The sequence below is a fragment of the Ursus maritimus genome, unplaced genomic scaffold (genome assembly GCF_017311325.1).
Source record: "Ursus maritimus isolate PB19 unplaced genomic scaffold, ASM1731132v1 scaffold_19, whole genome shotgun sequence".
Lineage (NCBI taxonomy): Eukaryota > Metazoa > Chordata > Mammalia > Carnivora > Ursidae > Ursus > Ursus maritimus.
Genome location: NW_024424341.1, coordinates 42,795,629 through 42,812,584, shown reverse-complemented (window position 1 = coordinate 42,812,584; position 16,956 = coordinate 42,795,629). Strand labels below are relative to the sequence as shown.

Here is a 16,956-nt window from a genome sequence, read left to right as displayed (position 1 = left end):
TGGGAATAAATTTCAATGGGAAGAAGATGCTTAAATACCCTCTGTTACAGACTGAATTGTCCCCCACCCCAAATTTATACACTGAAGCCCTAACCCCCCATGTGACTATATTTGGAGATAGGGCCTGTAGGGAGGTGATCAGGGTGGGGCCATAATCCCATAGCACGGATATCCTTATAAGAGGAGGAAGAGCAGAGATGACTCTTCATCGCCTGTGCATAGAAGAAAGGCTGTGCGAGGACACAGTGAGAAGGTGGCTATTTACAAACCGAGAAGAGAGTTCTCACTAAAAACCAACCCTGACAGCACCTTGGTCTTGGACTTCCAGTGAAGAACTCCAGAACTGTGAGAAAATTTCTGTGGTTTAAGCCACCCACCCTGTGGTATCCAGCTGTGGGAGCCTGAGCCAACTAATACAGGCCTTCCGTCATGATCTGGGTGAGAGTTTTGTAAACCAGTGTCAACCAGTGTGACTGCTTTGGAAAGCAAACAGCCCAATCATGCTAAGAGCCACTATGACATTTGTATACCTTGAGTCTTACGTTTTAGGCGTGGTGATTTTCCTCAAAAAATTAAAACAAAGAGAAAAGCTACATAAAATGTGATGCTGAAATCCTTTCTGGCCCTAGGTGGGATATTACAAGTAAAGTATCGAGGAAACCGCATGGTGGCCTGGTGGCAGTTGGTCTTCTTACGTGGCGTCTCAGGGTTCCAAGCACAAGCACCCCAGTGAACAAGGTGGAAACAGCACGGCCTCTACTGAGCCTGTGTTCAGACCCTTCATTTTTCCTTGTTGGTCTTCAACTTTTGTGTCAATAATTGAGACATAGCAGCAACTCTCCAGGTAAGTGAGGACCTCTAGTCAGGAGTGTACTTGCCTCTGCCATTTTTCTGATACTCTGGGTGTAGCTTCAACTTCCCTCCAGGGGTGTGGCCCTGCTAGGGAGGGAATTCGCCTCCCACTCCCTGATGGAGGATAGAAGGGATACTGTGGGCACCTCCCCATGGTTCCCAGTTCTGTGCCGTATTCGTGTGTGTGTCATTGTGGGGGCAGGGGAGCAGGGCTGCACGGGACAGCAGGAGCTTGCGTGACTCTGTTTCTCAGTCATCTGGCATTTTCAAAGGACTGCAGAAGAGTGTGGCTGGGTTCCATTTTTACTGAACTGAACTGGAATAGAGGAGCCCTAACATGTTTTCCAAATGTAGTGTTCTCCAGTAAGAAGTATCATCCTAGAGAGTCCGAACTGTGCACAACTGGCATGACCTATTTTCTACACGAGATTCAGTGGTAGGAGCCTGTCATGCCATTTACTTAAAGAAGCTCATCTTCTCAGTACATCTGGTTTCCTTGAGTACAAGACGCAACACAAGGATAGAAGCCCAGGGAAAGGGAGGAGGACAAAACAGCTGATCCGAGGGCCGAGGCTATTGAGCTGCCCACGCCAGTCCAGTCCAGCCATTGGAAATGAGCAAATGAGCACCAGAAAGGAGGTTACAGGGAACTGAGGTGTGCCGCAAATGTACAGTATACACTGGATTTCAAAGATGTACTATACAGAAAGTAAGCAAAACATCTCATCAGTGGTCTTTTATAGTGACATGTTGAAATGGTAACATTTGGGATATACAGGGACAGATATTAATTTCACCTGTTCTGCTTCTTAAATGGGACTGTGACAATAGCTAAAATTACTGATGTGGCTTGCATTGTTTCTCCTGGAGACGGCTGTTTTCTTAAGTGGCTTATAAATGACTATGAAATTAATTCCAAAAAAAGGAAGGGGAGGCATTGCATAAGCATACTGGGGACTATTGGAAGACTATTTGTAATATCCTTCCCCAAAGGGAGAAATTTCAAGTTAACTGGAAACTTATATCCTGGCATTGTGATCGGAAAACCAAACCAACCGATATATCCCTGATGGTTGGTGACCAAATCCAGCCAATGCAATTTAAATATGGGTTCTAATGAGGATGGCAAGTCACCATTCAGGGGTTGTGGCTGTCGGAGAGACTGCTGTTAGTGGATTCAGGATTTAATGTAAGACTATGGATCTTCAAGATAAATTATACAAAAACAAAAGCTTAAACACCAAGAAGAATCAATGAAAACAATCAAAAGAAGATTAACTTGTACATTTCTCAAAAGAGAGAAGCCTTGCAAAACATAAGGTTCCAATGTGGAGGTGCTGTTGTTCCTAAGATGGTGGCTTAACAAAGGAAAAATCTTCCTTTTTGTGAAACAGCAACATCTGTGTTTCTAATGCCTGTGAGTCCTGTAGAGAAATTTAGAGTCACCTTCACCATTCATAAGTACCTGTGCCAAGAATGGAATGTGCAATGATGATAAATTCTGAGTATATCTGCTTTCTGTATATAAAAAGCATTTGTTGGGTTTCTCACCACTTTGAAAATCTCTAGTTTGGAATATCGTGAATCCTTGGACAGAAGCCATCTCCAGATCTGCTACATTTTTTTTTCCATTTCTCTTTTTTGTAGGTTCTATGATGTAGCATTAGTGGGCACTCGTGACTGAAGGTCCTCAACACTGATTAACTCCACATGTCCTTACTACTGTCTGGATGATCTGCTGTCTGGGGATGGATGCCCTAGAGCTCCATATTCCCACAGTCCTTTCCGTCGCTTCTCTCTGAGGGTGTCTGAGGCACGTACTATGTGCGAAGGCTTGCATATGCATATACTTGTATTGTTTCTGTTGAGAAAGACTGGGTCAGGTCTAGTAAGGGATGAGCTATGACTTAAGGCTTTCCCATGTCCCAGGGAGTGTGAAGTGGGTCTACCCAGTATGAGTTCTCTGGTGCTTGGTAAGGGACGAGCTGTGTGTGAAGGCTTTCCCACAGTCCCTGCACTCATATGGCTTCTCTCCTGTGTGGATCCTCCGGTGCTGAGTGAGGTGGGTGCTCTGCCTGAATGATTTCCCACAATCCTGACATTCGTAGGGCTTCTCCCCAGTGTGTGTCCGCTCATGCTGGCTGAGCGATGAGCTGTGGCTGAAGGATTTTCCACACTCATTGCACCCGTAGGGCTTTTCCTTGGTGTGAATCCTCTGGTGTTCTATGAGAAGGGAGCTCTGGCTGAAGGCTCTGCCACATGCGTTACATTCATAAGGCTTTTCTCCTGTGTGGATCCTCTGATGCTGAATGAGTGGGGCGAGCTGGCTGAAGGCTCTGCCGCACTCGTTACATTCATAGGGCTTCTCTCCAGTGTGGATTCGCTGGTGTTTGGTGAGGGATGAGCTGTGGCTGAAGGCCTTGCCACAATCGCCACACTCGTAGGGCTTCTCTCCTGTGTGGATTCTCTGATGTTGAGTGAGGTGTGTGCTCTGCCGGAAGGCCTTCCCACACTGGCTGCACTCGTACGGCTTCTCTCCTGTGTGCGTCCGCTCATGCTGGCTGAGTGATGAGCTGTGGCTGAAGGTTTTTCCACACTCGTTGCACCCATAGGGCTTCTCTCCTGTGTGGATCCTCCGATGCTCAGTCAGGAGCGTGCTCTGGCTGAAGGCCTTCCCGCACTCATTGCACTCATACGGCTTCTCTCCCGTGTGGGTCCTTTGGTGCTGAATCAGTGGTGTGATCTGCGTGAAGGCCTTCCCACACTCGTGGCACTCATAGGGCTTCTCCCCCGTGTGGATTCGCTGGTGTTTGGTTAAGGAAGAGCTGTGGCTGAAGGCCTTGCCGCACTCCCCACACTGGTAGGGCTTCTCCCCCGTGTGGATTCGCAGGTGCTGGGTGAGGTGGATGCTTTGCCGGAAGGCCTTCCCACACTCGCCGCACTCGTAGGGCTTCTCCCCAGTGTGAGTCCGCTCATGTTGACTGAAGGACGACCTGAAACTGAAGGATTTCCCGCACTCGCTGCACTCATAGGGCTTCTCCCCTGTGTGAGTTCTCTGGTGCTGGATCAGTGGGGCAATCTGGTTGAAGGTTTTCCCACACTGAGTACACTTGTAAGGTTTCTCGCCAGTGTGGATTCTCTGGTGTTTGGTAAGTGCCGAGCTGTTTCGGAAGCCTTTTCCGCATTCGTGACATTCATAAGGTCTCTCTCCCGTGTGTGTTCGATGGTGCTCAATAAGTGCTGAGCTGTGACTGAAGGCCTTTCCACATGCCTGACATTTGTAGGGCTTCTCCTTTGCATATATTTTCTGTTGAGCATTTAACCCTGGGTCTGGCTTCCCCCTCTTCCCACGTGTCCCCAGCATGTGGAGGTCTTGTCTTTCAGGAGTCATTGGCTGAGCTGGGAGACTGGGGCTCAGAATCAAGTTTTCCCCGAACCCATTCACCTGCTGCTGCTGCATGGGTATCTTCACAGGCGTGAATGCTGCCCGCACCACATGGCCATCTCGGCTCTCGTGACTCTGTCCCCAGTGGCCCTCGGCATCGTCACTCTCAGAGTACCACAGACTATCCCACAGGAACCTTTCCACCAGGACACTGCTTGCTCTTTCTTCAGTGATGTCTTGCTTTGGAGCTAACAGTTTGGTTTTGGGTTGAGTTTCCAAATCTGAAAGAAAAAAAATGGAGATGTTCCTTATTTCAGTTTAGGGGGAAGAGTTTGTGGTGGGTGTGTGGCTAAAGAATAAAACTGATGGTCTTGAAAGGCTGAAGGCACAAGTGGCTTTGAACCACTTAAAAATTCAGTTTTGCAAATCAGGGAAGGAACAGGAGCAGAGAGAAAGCACAGAGAATAGTCAGGGTGGGGAAGCTGGTGTAGGGACATGAAGGGAGCTTGCAAGGGGAACACAGAGAATGAGGGCAGGGAGAGGATGCAGGGCAGACAGCAAGCATCTAGGGAAGCCGTCAACAGATGCCCCAGGCTGGAAAGGGCAGAGCAATGGCCAGAAGCAGTCTCCAAGTGCCAGGTGGTGACGGAGGAAGAGCCGCCTCTCACAGGTTAAGAACTAGCCAGCCCAGTCCTCCCACTGCTCAGATCCAGTTTCTTCTTGGTGGTCTCTTGCTGCTGTTTCACCTCAGCCAGATGTAAAGAAACCACCAGCTTCCCCAGACCAGAGACAGCTGAGCTCTGTATTGCCAGAAGCAGGGATAAATGACCTGAGGTGAACAAGAGGACTTGGACCTGGTCCGTTGAGTCTGTCTCACCCACTGGGAGCACCCTGAGGGCAGGGCTTCTGTCCACCTTGGTCACCACGGCACCCCTGCCCACGGCAGAGGCCAGCAGACATGCTGAATGAACAAACAAATGCGGCAGGACTGCCTTTTGGCCCCAGTACCCAGTCTGCCCTGCACAGCCATGGCCTCAGTGCAGGCCGTCCCCACCCCAACACTGGATTGGCCTAAAGGTGTGAGGTGAGCACCTGCCCATTTATATTACGCTCTAATGAAGTGTTCAGGGGAAAAAGAAGAGGTCAAGCCAGGTGTGGCTGGCAAAGTAGTGGCTCCCAAGTATGTCCATGTTCTGATTCCTAACCAGTGAGGAGTGAGAGTTGCTAACCCTCTGACATTAGCTCATCATCTGAGATTACCGTGGGTTATCCTGCTGGGCCCAAGGCAGTCGCAAGAGTTCTGATCTGTGAGAAAGATGTGAGACGACCTCAGGGCCATGCTCACTTGGAAGATGGACGAGGCTGTGAGTCAAGGACTGCGGGCACCTCTGAAAGCTGGAAAGTGAAAGGAAATGGGTTGTCGCCAGGCTCTGCAGAAGGAACTTGCCTGCTGCCACCTGCACTGTAGCACAGTGACACCCACTTTGGACTTCTGACCTCTAGAACTGGAAGATAATTCGTGTTGCTTTAAGCCACTAAGTTTGTGGTCATTTGTTAAAGCAATCCTAGAAAGCAAGTACCCTAGGTGAAGGCTGCTTGCTCCTGAAGCTGGGGACTCTCTTGTGACCCCCTCCCACACACTGGCTATTCTTCCTGGGCCCTGGTGATGGGCCACTGCTTAACCTGGGTCAGGGTCCGACACCAGTGCCGGGACAGCCCCACTTCCTACAGAGCTGGTATTGGTCTCAGGAGCTGAATAAGATGTTTGAAGAACACAGCCCCCACGGGCATGTGGAAAAGCCCAGACTGGATCCACCGACCCACAGATACATGAGTAAGATTCTGTGGTTTAAACCACTGAGGCTGGAGTGTTTGTTACATAAGAAGAGCAGGCTGCTGCCCCACCCCAGTGCCTTTGCACTTGCTGTTCCTTCTGCCTGGAATTCTGTTCTCCCAGCTTATTTCGTGGCGGCACTGTTCCCATGACTCAGGCTTCAGCTCACATGTCGCCTCCCTGCAGAGGCTGGCCTATCTCGGCTCAGGTCCTCCCCACAACCTGGCCCCTGCCTCATGACCTGTGTTCACTTCCTCAGCATTCGTTATACGCCGTGAGCGTCTTGTGCAGCTATTATTCCACCTGTTTACTGCGTGCCCCTTCCCTCACCAAGAAGGTAAATTCACTGAAGGTCTCACTCACAGCAGAACAGGTGCTTGGTGCATGTTTACCGAAAGACTGAATAGTCAATTTGCTCTGAAGAATGCGAGAACAGATATGGAGAGAGAGTGCCACAGGGGTGAATGGGCTCCTGCCAGCCCTGCAGGGCTCTCCCCTCACCTAAGCACATATCCGCTGCCCACCACTCCTCCTGCTCCAGCAGGGAGATGACATCCAGCCTGGGGAGCCAGCATCCTGCTCAAGTGGAGACCCACGAGTGCGTGTTTGTGTTCAAGGACCCTCCTCACCCCTCTGTCCACTGCACCTTCCTTCCTCCGGGACCCACTTGGCTGCAGGCCCCAGAGGCCACAGTTGTGGTAAAGGCCCTGATGTCAGGCCCCACAGGGACCCCAACCCTAGCTCTGGGGGGACGTGTGACCCAGCCCCAGCCAATCAGAGCTCTGCTGCTTCCCCTGCTCGCTGGCAACAATGACCAGTGTGGAGGGGATCTGGCTGCCACACAAGACAACCCATGGGCCTTCCATGGGTGCCCAGGACACAGATCCTGTCTTTTCTGCAGGCCTCAGACACAGAAGAGGCATCTGGCAGCTCTCTTCTCACCTCCAGAAGTCCCATCCGTGAATGAAGGCAGAAAGAGGTGGCACTGTCAAGACTTGGCCCTGGACCCAGAGGGAGGAGGTATGAAGTGAGGGGCTCCTGACAGACCACAGGAAGACTCAGGTCAACCCTGGGATTCTGCAGTCATGGGACCCACTGTGACCCTCTTACCCCATGATTTTCTGCTTCTGGCATTTTCAAGTGGGATCTGTAATTTGCAACCAAACATCAGGTCTCTAAAGCCAGAAACTCATCCAAGGTATTTGCTTTTAAGGCCTAGACCTACTCCTACTTTTAACCCAGGAGAATTAGAATCTGTGCTGGGGCAGAACATTGGGGGTTCAGTTGTGGCCTTACCCACGGAGACCAGGAGCCTGAAGGTCTCCAGCATCACATTGCGGTACAGGGTCCTCTGGTCAGGCTCCAGCTGCCCCCACTCCTCCTGGGTGAAGTCCACGACTATGTCCTCAAAAGTCACTTGTTCCTGAAACAAATGTCACACACGAATGTCCTCACCCAGGCCAAGCCTGGCAATGGCTGCTAGTGAGAGCAGCTGGTGGACGGGGACAGCGAGGCTGGCGGGGGGAGGGGTTTTCTCAGATCTGAGGATTTGGGCCAGGTTTTCCTGTGGGGCCTGAGAGCTCTGCTGGAGGAGAGGGGGTCTTAAGATATAAGGGGATACACCCCAGTCGTGCAAACACAGGGCCCCTGAGATGCCATCATGGCGGTGACCAAGGGAGGGGCACGAAGGATCCCTGGGAGACTGAAAACCTCCCACACATCAGCTAGAATGTCCACTGGTGTCCATAGCTGCAGGCACCAAGCCACACACTCATGTAAATCTGCACTGTGCATTAACAATACCTGAATTCAAAGTGGGGAGAAAGAAAAGAGCCAGTGGAATGGTGGGAACAAGCAAATGATCCCGACTGGGGGGGGGTCTCCAGTGATGGGATCCCTGGGGACCATTTCCTCGTCTTTAATTTTGGAAATTTACATATTGGGGTAAAAACACAATCCCCAAGGAGAAAGGCTAATGGTGGCTCCTGGGGTGATTCCCGTCACTACCACACTTGTGTGTGTTTTCTGAAATTCCCACACGATGCCAGTTTCTTCCACGACTGGGTGGGGAATTTACGATTTTCTTAAAGGCATGTGAGGGGCAGGGGCAGACATCCACAAAGGCGGTTTCATCTCACCAAATCAAGTACTGTGGATGGCCGGCGGGGGAGGGTAGGTGGGGAGCAGAGGTAAAGTCCAGGGCCTCACCTTGACAATGGTGTCACTGCCCTGTGTGAGGGGAGTGAGGGACACAGGTACTCAAATACTGGATCCCGGCCCAACTGGCAGCATCTGCCTCTGCTAACATTTCTTCCACCAGAGGGGAGATGTGGGGCAACACGGGTATGAACTAGATATCTGGGGGTGGCGCTGTCAAGATTTGGCTCTGGACCCAGATGATCGGGCTTCAAACTCCAGCCCCAGGTCCATCTTTTAAAGTGCTCTGTGCCGCTCTGCCCTCATCTGTGAGTTAGTGAGAACTCCCTGAGAAGGCTGTTGGGAGGAGTAAGAGAATTCACATGATGTGTGTGTCCTGGGCCTGGCACATAGTGAGTGCTTTACCTGTGTGAGCCATCATTCAGGCAGGTGTGCTGGGGGGGCTTGGGGATGTTTTATTTTCTTTCACCAATTTCCCCATTTCAGCTACATTTTCCAGACTCAATAGGTCTTAGTAGTTATCTCCAGAGTCTAGTGAGTGCAGGTCACTGTTCTGGGCACCGCAGATGCCAGGGAAACAAGAGACACAGACCTGGCCATGTGGTGCTCACGTGCTAGCTGAAGGGTATGGGAGCCGACGAAAAATGAAATTCCAGGAGGGGTCAGTGCTCTAGAGAAGGTGGGAGGGTTGCTGCTGGAATAGCCATGCAGAGGTCTGGAAGAAGAGCCACGAAGGCAGTGGGATATGTGCCAAGCACTGGGGGCACTGGTGGGGGTGCGTGGTCTGAGGTGGGCCCAGGCGTTCTGAGCTCAGGCCTGGCTCGGCCACTCCCAGCTGTGTGTCCTCAGGGCTGTGACGTGCCTCTGTGTCTTAGTTTCCTCATTCCAACCTCATGGGGCTGATGTGGGGGTAGGATAAGGTGAAGTGCGTCCAGCACTGACCACAGGCTTTGACACATTTCCACCCATTCACTGAGTGCTTACTGTGTTCTGGGCCTTTGCACGTGGCAAAGATGGTCAGAACTGCTTCCCGAGGCCCTAGGCCCCCTGCAGCCAGCCTAGGAGAACTTGTTCTCGGTCCTCCTGTTACACGTGTGTGCCTGCCCTTTATGGAAAGTGCCTGGCATGGTTCCACCTCCAGGCCTTTGCTCATGGTATTCCCCCGGCCTGGAACATTATCCCTGTGGGCCTTGATCTCACTCCCTACCCCCAAGCAGGTCTCTGTTTGGGGGCCACTTCCTCCGGCAGGCCTTCTGGGCTATACTGGTTACTGCCTGGTGCCCAGACCCGTCTTCTTCTGGGCCTCATTTCCCTGCACAACACTTGGCACATCTGTATTCCTTATAGGGACTGTAAGCCCCACAGGGATGGTAATTTTTTGCTTGTCTGTTCCTACAGCTGCAGTTCCTACAACAGTGCCTGAAAGGGCACCTGGTCAATGGCAGGTACTAAGTACCTGTCGCCTAAGGGACTGGATGGAGAGAGTGAGTTGGGAGTACACACTGGAACCCTGTGTCGAGAAAGTGCCAGACACATCAGTGGAATGGATGAGTGCTGTCTGGCAGAGTAGACTAGGGCAGGTGAAGGAATCAGGGAGATCCTCTCAGAGGTGGGGGGTGGGAGATCTGGAGGAAGATGGAGCTGACTAAAGCACATTCCTGGCAGGGGGGAGAGTAAGGGCAAAGGCCCTGAGAGCAGAATGAGTTGGTGGGGACCTGACGCCAGGGCCTGGGAGGCCCGAATGTGAAGGTGGTGGTGTACTCACCGGGGCCCCGGCAGCGAGGAGCCCAGCAGTCATTCCCTCCTCCTCTGGCCTCTTGCAGGAACAGCTAGCTCCTCAGCAGGCAGTTCTGGGGGGAAAGGGGATGTGAGAGACTGGGCGAGTGACTGTGGTGACCAGAAACCCCACACCCTGGAGTCTGTGTGCAAGTAGGAAGGGTTTTGGCTGCTAGAGCCTGGAGCCCTGCACCCAGGCTAAACCCAACAGTAAAACCTCAGCTTGGCATTTTCCAGGTGCTATTCCAGGCATTGTTGGCGAATTACCTTGAATTTTCCTACCCCATTTCACAAATAGGAAAACTGAGGCCATGGCGAGCAAGGGACACATCCCCAGTTGCCCAGATGGATGGTGACTATTTCTGTTACTATCACAGAAAGCTGGACAGTTATGGAGTCTTTGGGCACTGTTTGCCTTGGTTTCCCCCTCCTATAAAATGAGATTGGTGACCCAGCACAGAGATTATAGGAATTAAGGTGTGGCAAGGGCTGAAAATGGAGGCTGGCACAGCAGTATACACGTGAAGGCAATCGGTGCTGGAAGGAAAGCCTCTCGCTTCAGCGAGCATCTGCTTAGCATCCACAACATGCAGGGCCCTCATCCCTGGCTGAGCGCCCCAAATGAAAGTCAGGCCAAAGGTAGTATGTATTTCCCTTGTCTCTCTGTACCTCCTCTTGATACGCTTCCTGTGCACCCCTGATTCTGTCCCATCCCACTTGTGCCCTGTTGTCTTCACAGCAGTTTCCAAGATGGGAGTTATCTTCTTTAGTGATGTGTTGACAGGTTTCTTATCATCTCCCTGACTCCCCTGGGGGCTCTGGGGGCCAAGACAATATTCTGGGCTCTTGGGTATAGGATAGGGCCTGGCACCCAGGACATCCAAATACGTACGTGCTTGCTGAATTAATAAAGGAGCCTGGATGGTACTCGATGACTTTAACATAATGACTCTGTTTTCTGGGTCCCAGGCGGCTGGGAGTAAAGTCTTGTGCTTTTGGTCTCCCTCACAATCATCCTGAGAAGCCGCCCAGTAACGGTGAAGCTCCAGAGATGACTTCTCAGGGGGGCCTCGGCCCTCCCCACCCTCCAAACCCCGGACGTCCCACCAAAGCAGGGGAAGGATGCAGGTCAGGATGGCTCCAGTCTCTGAAGGGTCGGACCAGCTAGGATCTCTGACTGTGACCCCGAAGCCGGAGGCGCCCACCCCTTTTGCCATAGCCAGGGCCCCACCCTGGCCCCAACTCCTCCTCTCGGACCCGGAGACACCCCCACCCTCAATCCGGGCCCCGCCCACTCGGCCCCGCCCCCACCGCACCCATAGCGACCAGCCCCGGGCCCAAAGCAGGAAAAAGGACTCTCCACAGACAGACGCGGGAAGACCCCGGATGCCCGCCCGCCTCGGTCTCCTTCGTTCCGGCCACCCCAGTCTCACTCACCAGCCGGACGACAGGACAAAGGCCGCGGCCGCCACCAGCCGGGTCTGCGCCTGCGCAGGAGGGCGCCCAACTACATCTCCCAGAGGGCGGCGCGCGCATTTCCTGTCGTTTCCGTGCTCGCCTCGCCCCCACCCAGGGCAGTGGCTCCTGCGCTCCGAGTACGAGCTCGGCCTCGCGGACCCCCGCCGGCCTTAGCCTCGCCTCACCGCCCCAAAAACCTTCCACGCCGCATTCTCTTGTCTGATGGTCGAAGACCACGCCCGTCGTTGACCGGGAGAGCGCCTGCGCAGGCAGGCGCCGAACTACAACTCCCGGAGGCCCATGCGCGGGTTCCGTGCGCATCGGCCCCTGCCGTCAGGTCTTGGGGGAACCGAGTTCGAGTTTCGACGCGGGTGCTTATGGCGCCGTCACAAGTGTCCAGTTCCCGCGGGCTGTGTCGTGGGCCCCGCGAACGTCGCCCCCGCGCTTTTACAGCTGTAACTGGCCGGGGACTAGTGTAGAGAGAGTGGTCGGGGGGGTCAGGGGAGTCAGGGAGGACGCTGAGCAGAGGCCGTGGGAAGATCACGAGAAGCAATCTCCGCAAGGAGGACCCAGCCAGGCTGAGGCCGCGTGGGCAGGGCCTGTGAGTCAGGTGAGTCTTCTCGGAGCAAGGACATACTGCTTTCATGTTGGAAACTGCCGTAAACGTTATTGTTGTAAAACAAACTGGTGTTTCCCCAAAACAACAAAAAGTGCAAGACACAAAAACGACACACAAAAATTAAAACAGATACATTCACTAAGATGCCAAATACAAGAGCCGTTTACGTTTTACCACGCCGACCCTGCCTTGCAGTATTTAGGACGTGGTTGTAGAAAACATCCCATGGTAGACACATTTTTAAACTGGTTTACATCGTCAGATGTGTGCATTTGAACAGCATTTTTTTTTTTTTTAAGATTTATTTATTTGCGAGAGTGAGAGAGCGCGCGCAAGCAGGGGGGAGGAGCAGGAGGAGAGGGAGAAGCAGACTCCCCACTGAGCGGGGAGCCCAACGAGGGGCTGATCCCAGGATCCCGGGGTCATGACCTGAGCCAAAGGCCGATGCTTAACTGACTGAGCCACCCAGGCATCCCATGAACAACACCATAATATTCAAAGCTGATGTGTCCTCACAGAATTTGTCATTGGCCGAACATTGACTAAGGCCTGCTAGGGGCTGGGCCCAGGGCACAGCAGCCAACAGTGGACCAGGCGCCAGTGGACAAGGTGTGCACGTTTGCCATTCACCACTCAAGCCAGACTTTATTTCACTGATGTGCACGGGCGGTCCCTGGAGCAGGGGGTGAAAAGAATCTAACCAGGGCTGAGCCACGTGCTCTTGCCACTTTAAGAAAGACTAATTGATTCAAGTCAGGGCTTGCATGCTGGATTTGAAGCTGAGAAAAAGTGTCAAGACAAGGGCATTTTTTCTTTGACTGGAACAATTTATTTGAAACAGCTCTGAAAACAGCAGAAAAGACAGTAGGAATTCTCACGTTAGGGAAGAACCTAGCTGGGTACCTTTTCTTTACACATAAAGACACTTGAAAAGATTAGGCTGATTCTCACATGAGTAAAAGACTTTAAATTTCATAAGCCCTACAACAGTGGTTGTTATGAAAAAATATGATGGATGGCTCAAAATCAGAATGCACTGATGTAGTCAAGGCAAAGACAAGCTTATCGGCTTTTGTTTAAAGTGTCTTGTACATTCAGACTATAAAGGCCCACATTTGTGATTGTCATACTGAAAGCCCACCTTCTCTTCTCTGTACTAGTGTATGAAGGCTTTAAAATATACATAAAATGTCAATTATCAGTTCTCTCACCTGCAAACCAAAATCAAAAAGATAATTTTTTTTTCTGTTGGTTTTTTTCTTCCACAAAATGTGTACTCTTCCCCCTATTTTCCTTTTACTGTATCAAAAGGTGTGTATACACTTCTCATGACCAGATCTTTTCCCCAAAAGGCCTGGGCAGAGTCCTGGTAATGAGTTGTCGATGGTGCTACACAGACTTGCCTGCTCATGGGGACATACCCCAGCCCTAATATTGAGCCAGGTTGCCCTGCCCAGCTCCCTTGGGACTTGCCCCTCTGTTACCTTCCTCTACCCTCCTAATCCTTGTTTTTTTCCAGCCAGCTTTCACAAACTCAAACGCCTGCAGGGGCTGGGCTCTAAAGGGATGAGTGCTGATGGTCTCTACCAAGTGATGCCATGTGGACAGGTAAGCCCAGTGTACCAGGTCTGTACTTCTGGAAAGAAACCAAAGATTTGGATTTGTGTGTGAAATCTCTTGATTCACAGGAAATTCAAAGGGTTTAAGAACACTGTCAATTAAACAAGGTGATCTGAAGGCTAGCTCTGTGTTGCCTTCACTCCTCCAGACCATGTTGAAGCCAGTGGCTGGGCCCCACTCATGCCAATCTCAGCTTTCTCTAACCACAGGGGTCGCCTCCACCTGGCTGTGACAGGACGGCACCAGGAGTAGTTGCATTAAGAATCAGTGTAGGTTTCAAGAAATTCTATAATCATCATGGATAGCACAACTTCATTACACTCTATTTTTGTTAAATTATTTGATATATACATTTAAATATATTACAGTGTTTAGCCTTGTGTATATATTTCATCCTTAAAGAAAAAATCACTTTGGGAGCCTCAAAACCTAGCAATGCCCAGGCCTCTGCTCCCAAAGGCCCTGGCTGCTGTGGGGAGGAGGGTGGTCTGTTTGCCTCTGGTTCTGGAGCATGAGATGGTGAGGACTTGCACTGCATCACAGCACCCAGTACCTGGCCCAGCAGATGCTCTGTGACAAGCACTGGAAGACAGACAAGGAAGCTGGGAAGAGTCCCAATGGGTAGGTGTTGGGGTCTTTCAGGGGACACTGGCAGATGAAGGTACAGGGTGAGCCAAGCATGCATGGAGTGAGCAGAAAGAGAAGAGGAGGGCTGGTGCTCTATCTCACTACAGCTTAAGCCGCATCCTGGGACTAGGCAGGCTGGGCAGTTAACTCAATTTGGCAGCTTTGGTGAATCGGGATTCTGAGGAGTGACTCTCCAGGCCCAGGACCCTGGGTCACATCCGTGCCTGTGTCAGCCAAGGCAGAGAGTGTTGAGGGTGGCCTTCCATGGTGCTGCCACCCCATCTCCTCAGGGGTCCAAGTAAGGCTTCCTTGGCTGATCACTGCAGCCCTGTGGTGGGGTCTTGGCAGTGGCTGTAGCTCACTCATTTGATTACCATTCACCCATCCTCACTTGCAAAGGGCTGCTCTGTGCTGGGTGCTGGTAAAATGCTGTAGTGAAGCCCTTGAGGAGGTGAGGAGGCCCAGCATGGAAGTCACTGTGGAGACAGGCAGGGACAGAGTGGGTGCAGGAGACCAGCCTACACCACCCCAGTGCTGGGGGCTACTGAAGCAGGAAAGAATTCGAGGGAACTGGTCAGCTGGGCTTTATGTCATCTCAGTGTGTCTGTTTCAGAGGGATCCTGCTGGCTGCTGGTATTGGATGGGATGGAGGGGAATGGGCTGGAGGCAGAGTTTGCTTAGAGGCAGCTGCAGACATCCAAAGATGTAAAAAAGAAGATAGAAGAAAGGGAGGCTGGGACAGTTCAGTGCAGAGGAGAAAAGAGAACAGGGTGATCCTTGGGCCTTGGAATGTGGAGGGCTGGCATAGGGGAGGCAGTGGGTTTTCTTTCGATCAAGGATTCTTTGGACGAGCTCAGTTGGAGGACTGAGGGACACCAGGCGGATGTCTCTGGAGGGCATTTGGTCTGGGGGATGCCCAGGCAGACATCTTCCGTGAACCCCATCTTTGGAGCTGTTAGCATGAGGATGGCTGGGGCCCATGGCAGTGAGGGGCCTGACTGACGTGGGCAGCGGCCCCAACTCTCTCATACAATCCTACTCCAACCCAGAGAGCTGTGAATGTGTCTCTGGCTTAGGGGGATTGGGATGAAAACTGCATTGGAATAAACCTCTGGTCCCCAACAAGTGGGGACACTGGGATTTCTTTGTCCACATATCCTGTCATCTTAAACCTGTTCATCATGTGTGCTGTACCTGAAAGATCAGAGGCTGACTGTGGGGCCAAGACCCCCACTCTTGCCACCTGAGCTCCAAGGAACAAACTCTGCCTCAGCAGGATGAGAAGAAGGTGCTTAGAAAGAGAGCAGGAGCCCACAAGAAATTAAGGCATGGAGTAGAACCAGAAGCCCCCAGTGAGGACTTCGAGGGTAAGCCGGGATGCTGGAGCGAGCCACGAGCAAGGTCTGGAGGCCCAGCGAGTGCAAGTTCCAAGAAGGCAAGCGCGGCGAAGGGTGCGAAGGCAGTGGAGGGATCTGCATGGCCCAGGAGGGTGCTAGGGCACAGAGGCTACAAGTGGGATGCACGAGGCAGCTTGGTGGAGAAGCAGCAGTGGACTGGGCAGGGCAGATCCAAAGGCTTTTCCAGTTGCAAGGCGACTTATGGATGATTTAAAGGAGAAGGTCTTTGCTTACATGTGGTCAGAGTCAATCTAACACTATTTCCAAGTAAAGTCCCCCCCCCCAAAAAAAAGAAAAGAAATGAAAAAAAAAACACAAAACTTGTAAGGCTTTCGTTTACATGGGGCAAGTGGTGCCCAGCAGTGAAGAGCTGGGGATGGATGAAAAGCTGAATCCAGGTGTGTGCAGGCTATCCCCACAAGTGGTGGGGTGATCTGAGGTGCTCGGGAGACCCTACACCTGCTCTTGGGAAATCCAGGGTGACCATAATGCCAGATTTTTATGTGTTATCTATGATTTGAAAAATGTTGGCATTTATCTCAAAAACAACGACAAAAAAAGTCATTCTGTGAATCAAAAAGAATCATATGCTGGTCAGATTTGGTTAGACCTAAAAACCCTGCCCAAAATCCATCCAGCAAGAAAGCAGATTAGTAGGTGTGGGGGGCTGAGGGAGGCTGAGGGAGGGGAGATGGGGAGTGGCTGCTAATGGGTATGGGGAACCCATTTTGGGAGTGGTGAAAATATTCCAGAATAGTGGTGGTGATGGCTGCACAACGTTATGCATGGACTTAATGCTTGTTAAGTTTTATGTTGTGTGTACTTTATCATTAAAAAAGGAGTGAAAAAGGAATGGGGGGCGGGGACTAAAAAAAAAAGAAGAAGAAAGAAAGAAAAGAGGAGGAAGTTCCACATAAAAGGACCCCAAGCGTGTGCCAGGCTCCCAGGGGCTGGGCAGGCAGCAGGCCTCCTTCCGCCGAGCGCAGGAGGGCCGCCAGGTCGAGGGCGCGGAGGCCGACCTGGCGCCCCCGGGAAAGGCTCCCAGAACGGGTAGCGTTGGCGAAGCTCCTCTTCTGCAGCTTGCGGAACGCAGACGGCCGACCGCCTAGCTAAGCGCGGCGCTGGGGGTCGCTGTCACCCCAGGAACACGGCAGGCGCGGCGACACTCGGAGACGTGGCGGGTCCGGGTCGCCTGCAGGACGAGTCCGCCAGGGGTCGCTGTCACCCGGGG

The 16,956-nt window shown here is 52.1% G+C and overlaps 1 protein-coding gene and 1 long non-coding RNA gene across 3 annotated transcripts; one reads left to right on the top strand and one right to left on the bottom strand.

The window, feature by feature from the left end:
- Window positions 1-1,573: 1,573 nt before the first annotated feature.
- ZNF135 (zinc finger protein 135) lies at window positions 1,574-11,580 on the bottom strand. 2 transcript variants are annotated; one of them, XM_040632774.1, is made up of 4 exons: window positions 11,442-11,580; window positions 9,994-10,078; window positions 7,368-7,494; window positions 1,574-4,518 (listed from the first exon to the last, which is right to left on the bottom strand). In XM_040632774.1, exons 2-4 carry the CDS (start codon window positions 10,024-10,026, stop codon window positions 2,798-2,800), a joined length of 1,881 nt encoding a protein of 626 aa, XP_040488708.1. In that variant the 5' UTR covers window positions 10,027-10,078; window positions 11,442-11,580; the 3' UTR covers window positions 1,574-2,797. The 2 variants fall into 2 exon arrangements, with proteins under 2 accessions (XP_040488708.1, XP_040488709.1); XM_040632775.1 differs by lacking the exons at window positions 9,994-10,078; window positions 11,442-11,580 and adding an exon at window positions 5,498-5,632 and having other exon boundaries at window positions 7,368-7,482.
- On the top strand, window positions 11,575-16,045 carry LOC121103328. Its single transcript, XR_005835490.1, has 2 exons — window positions 11,575-12,072; window positions 13,601-16,045. It is a non-coding gene; the product is annotated as an uncharacterized LOC121103328 (long non-coding RNA).
- Window positions 16,046-16,956: the final 911 nt, after the last annotated feature.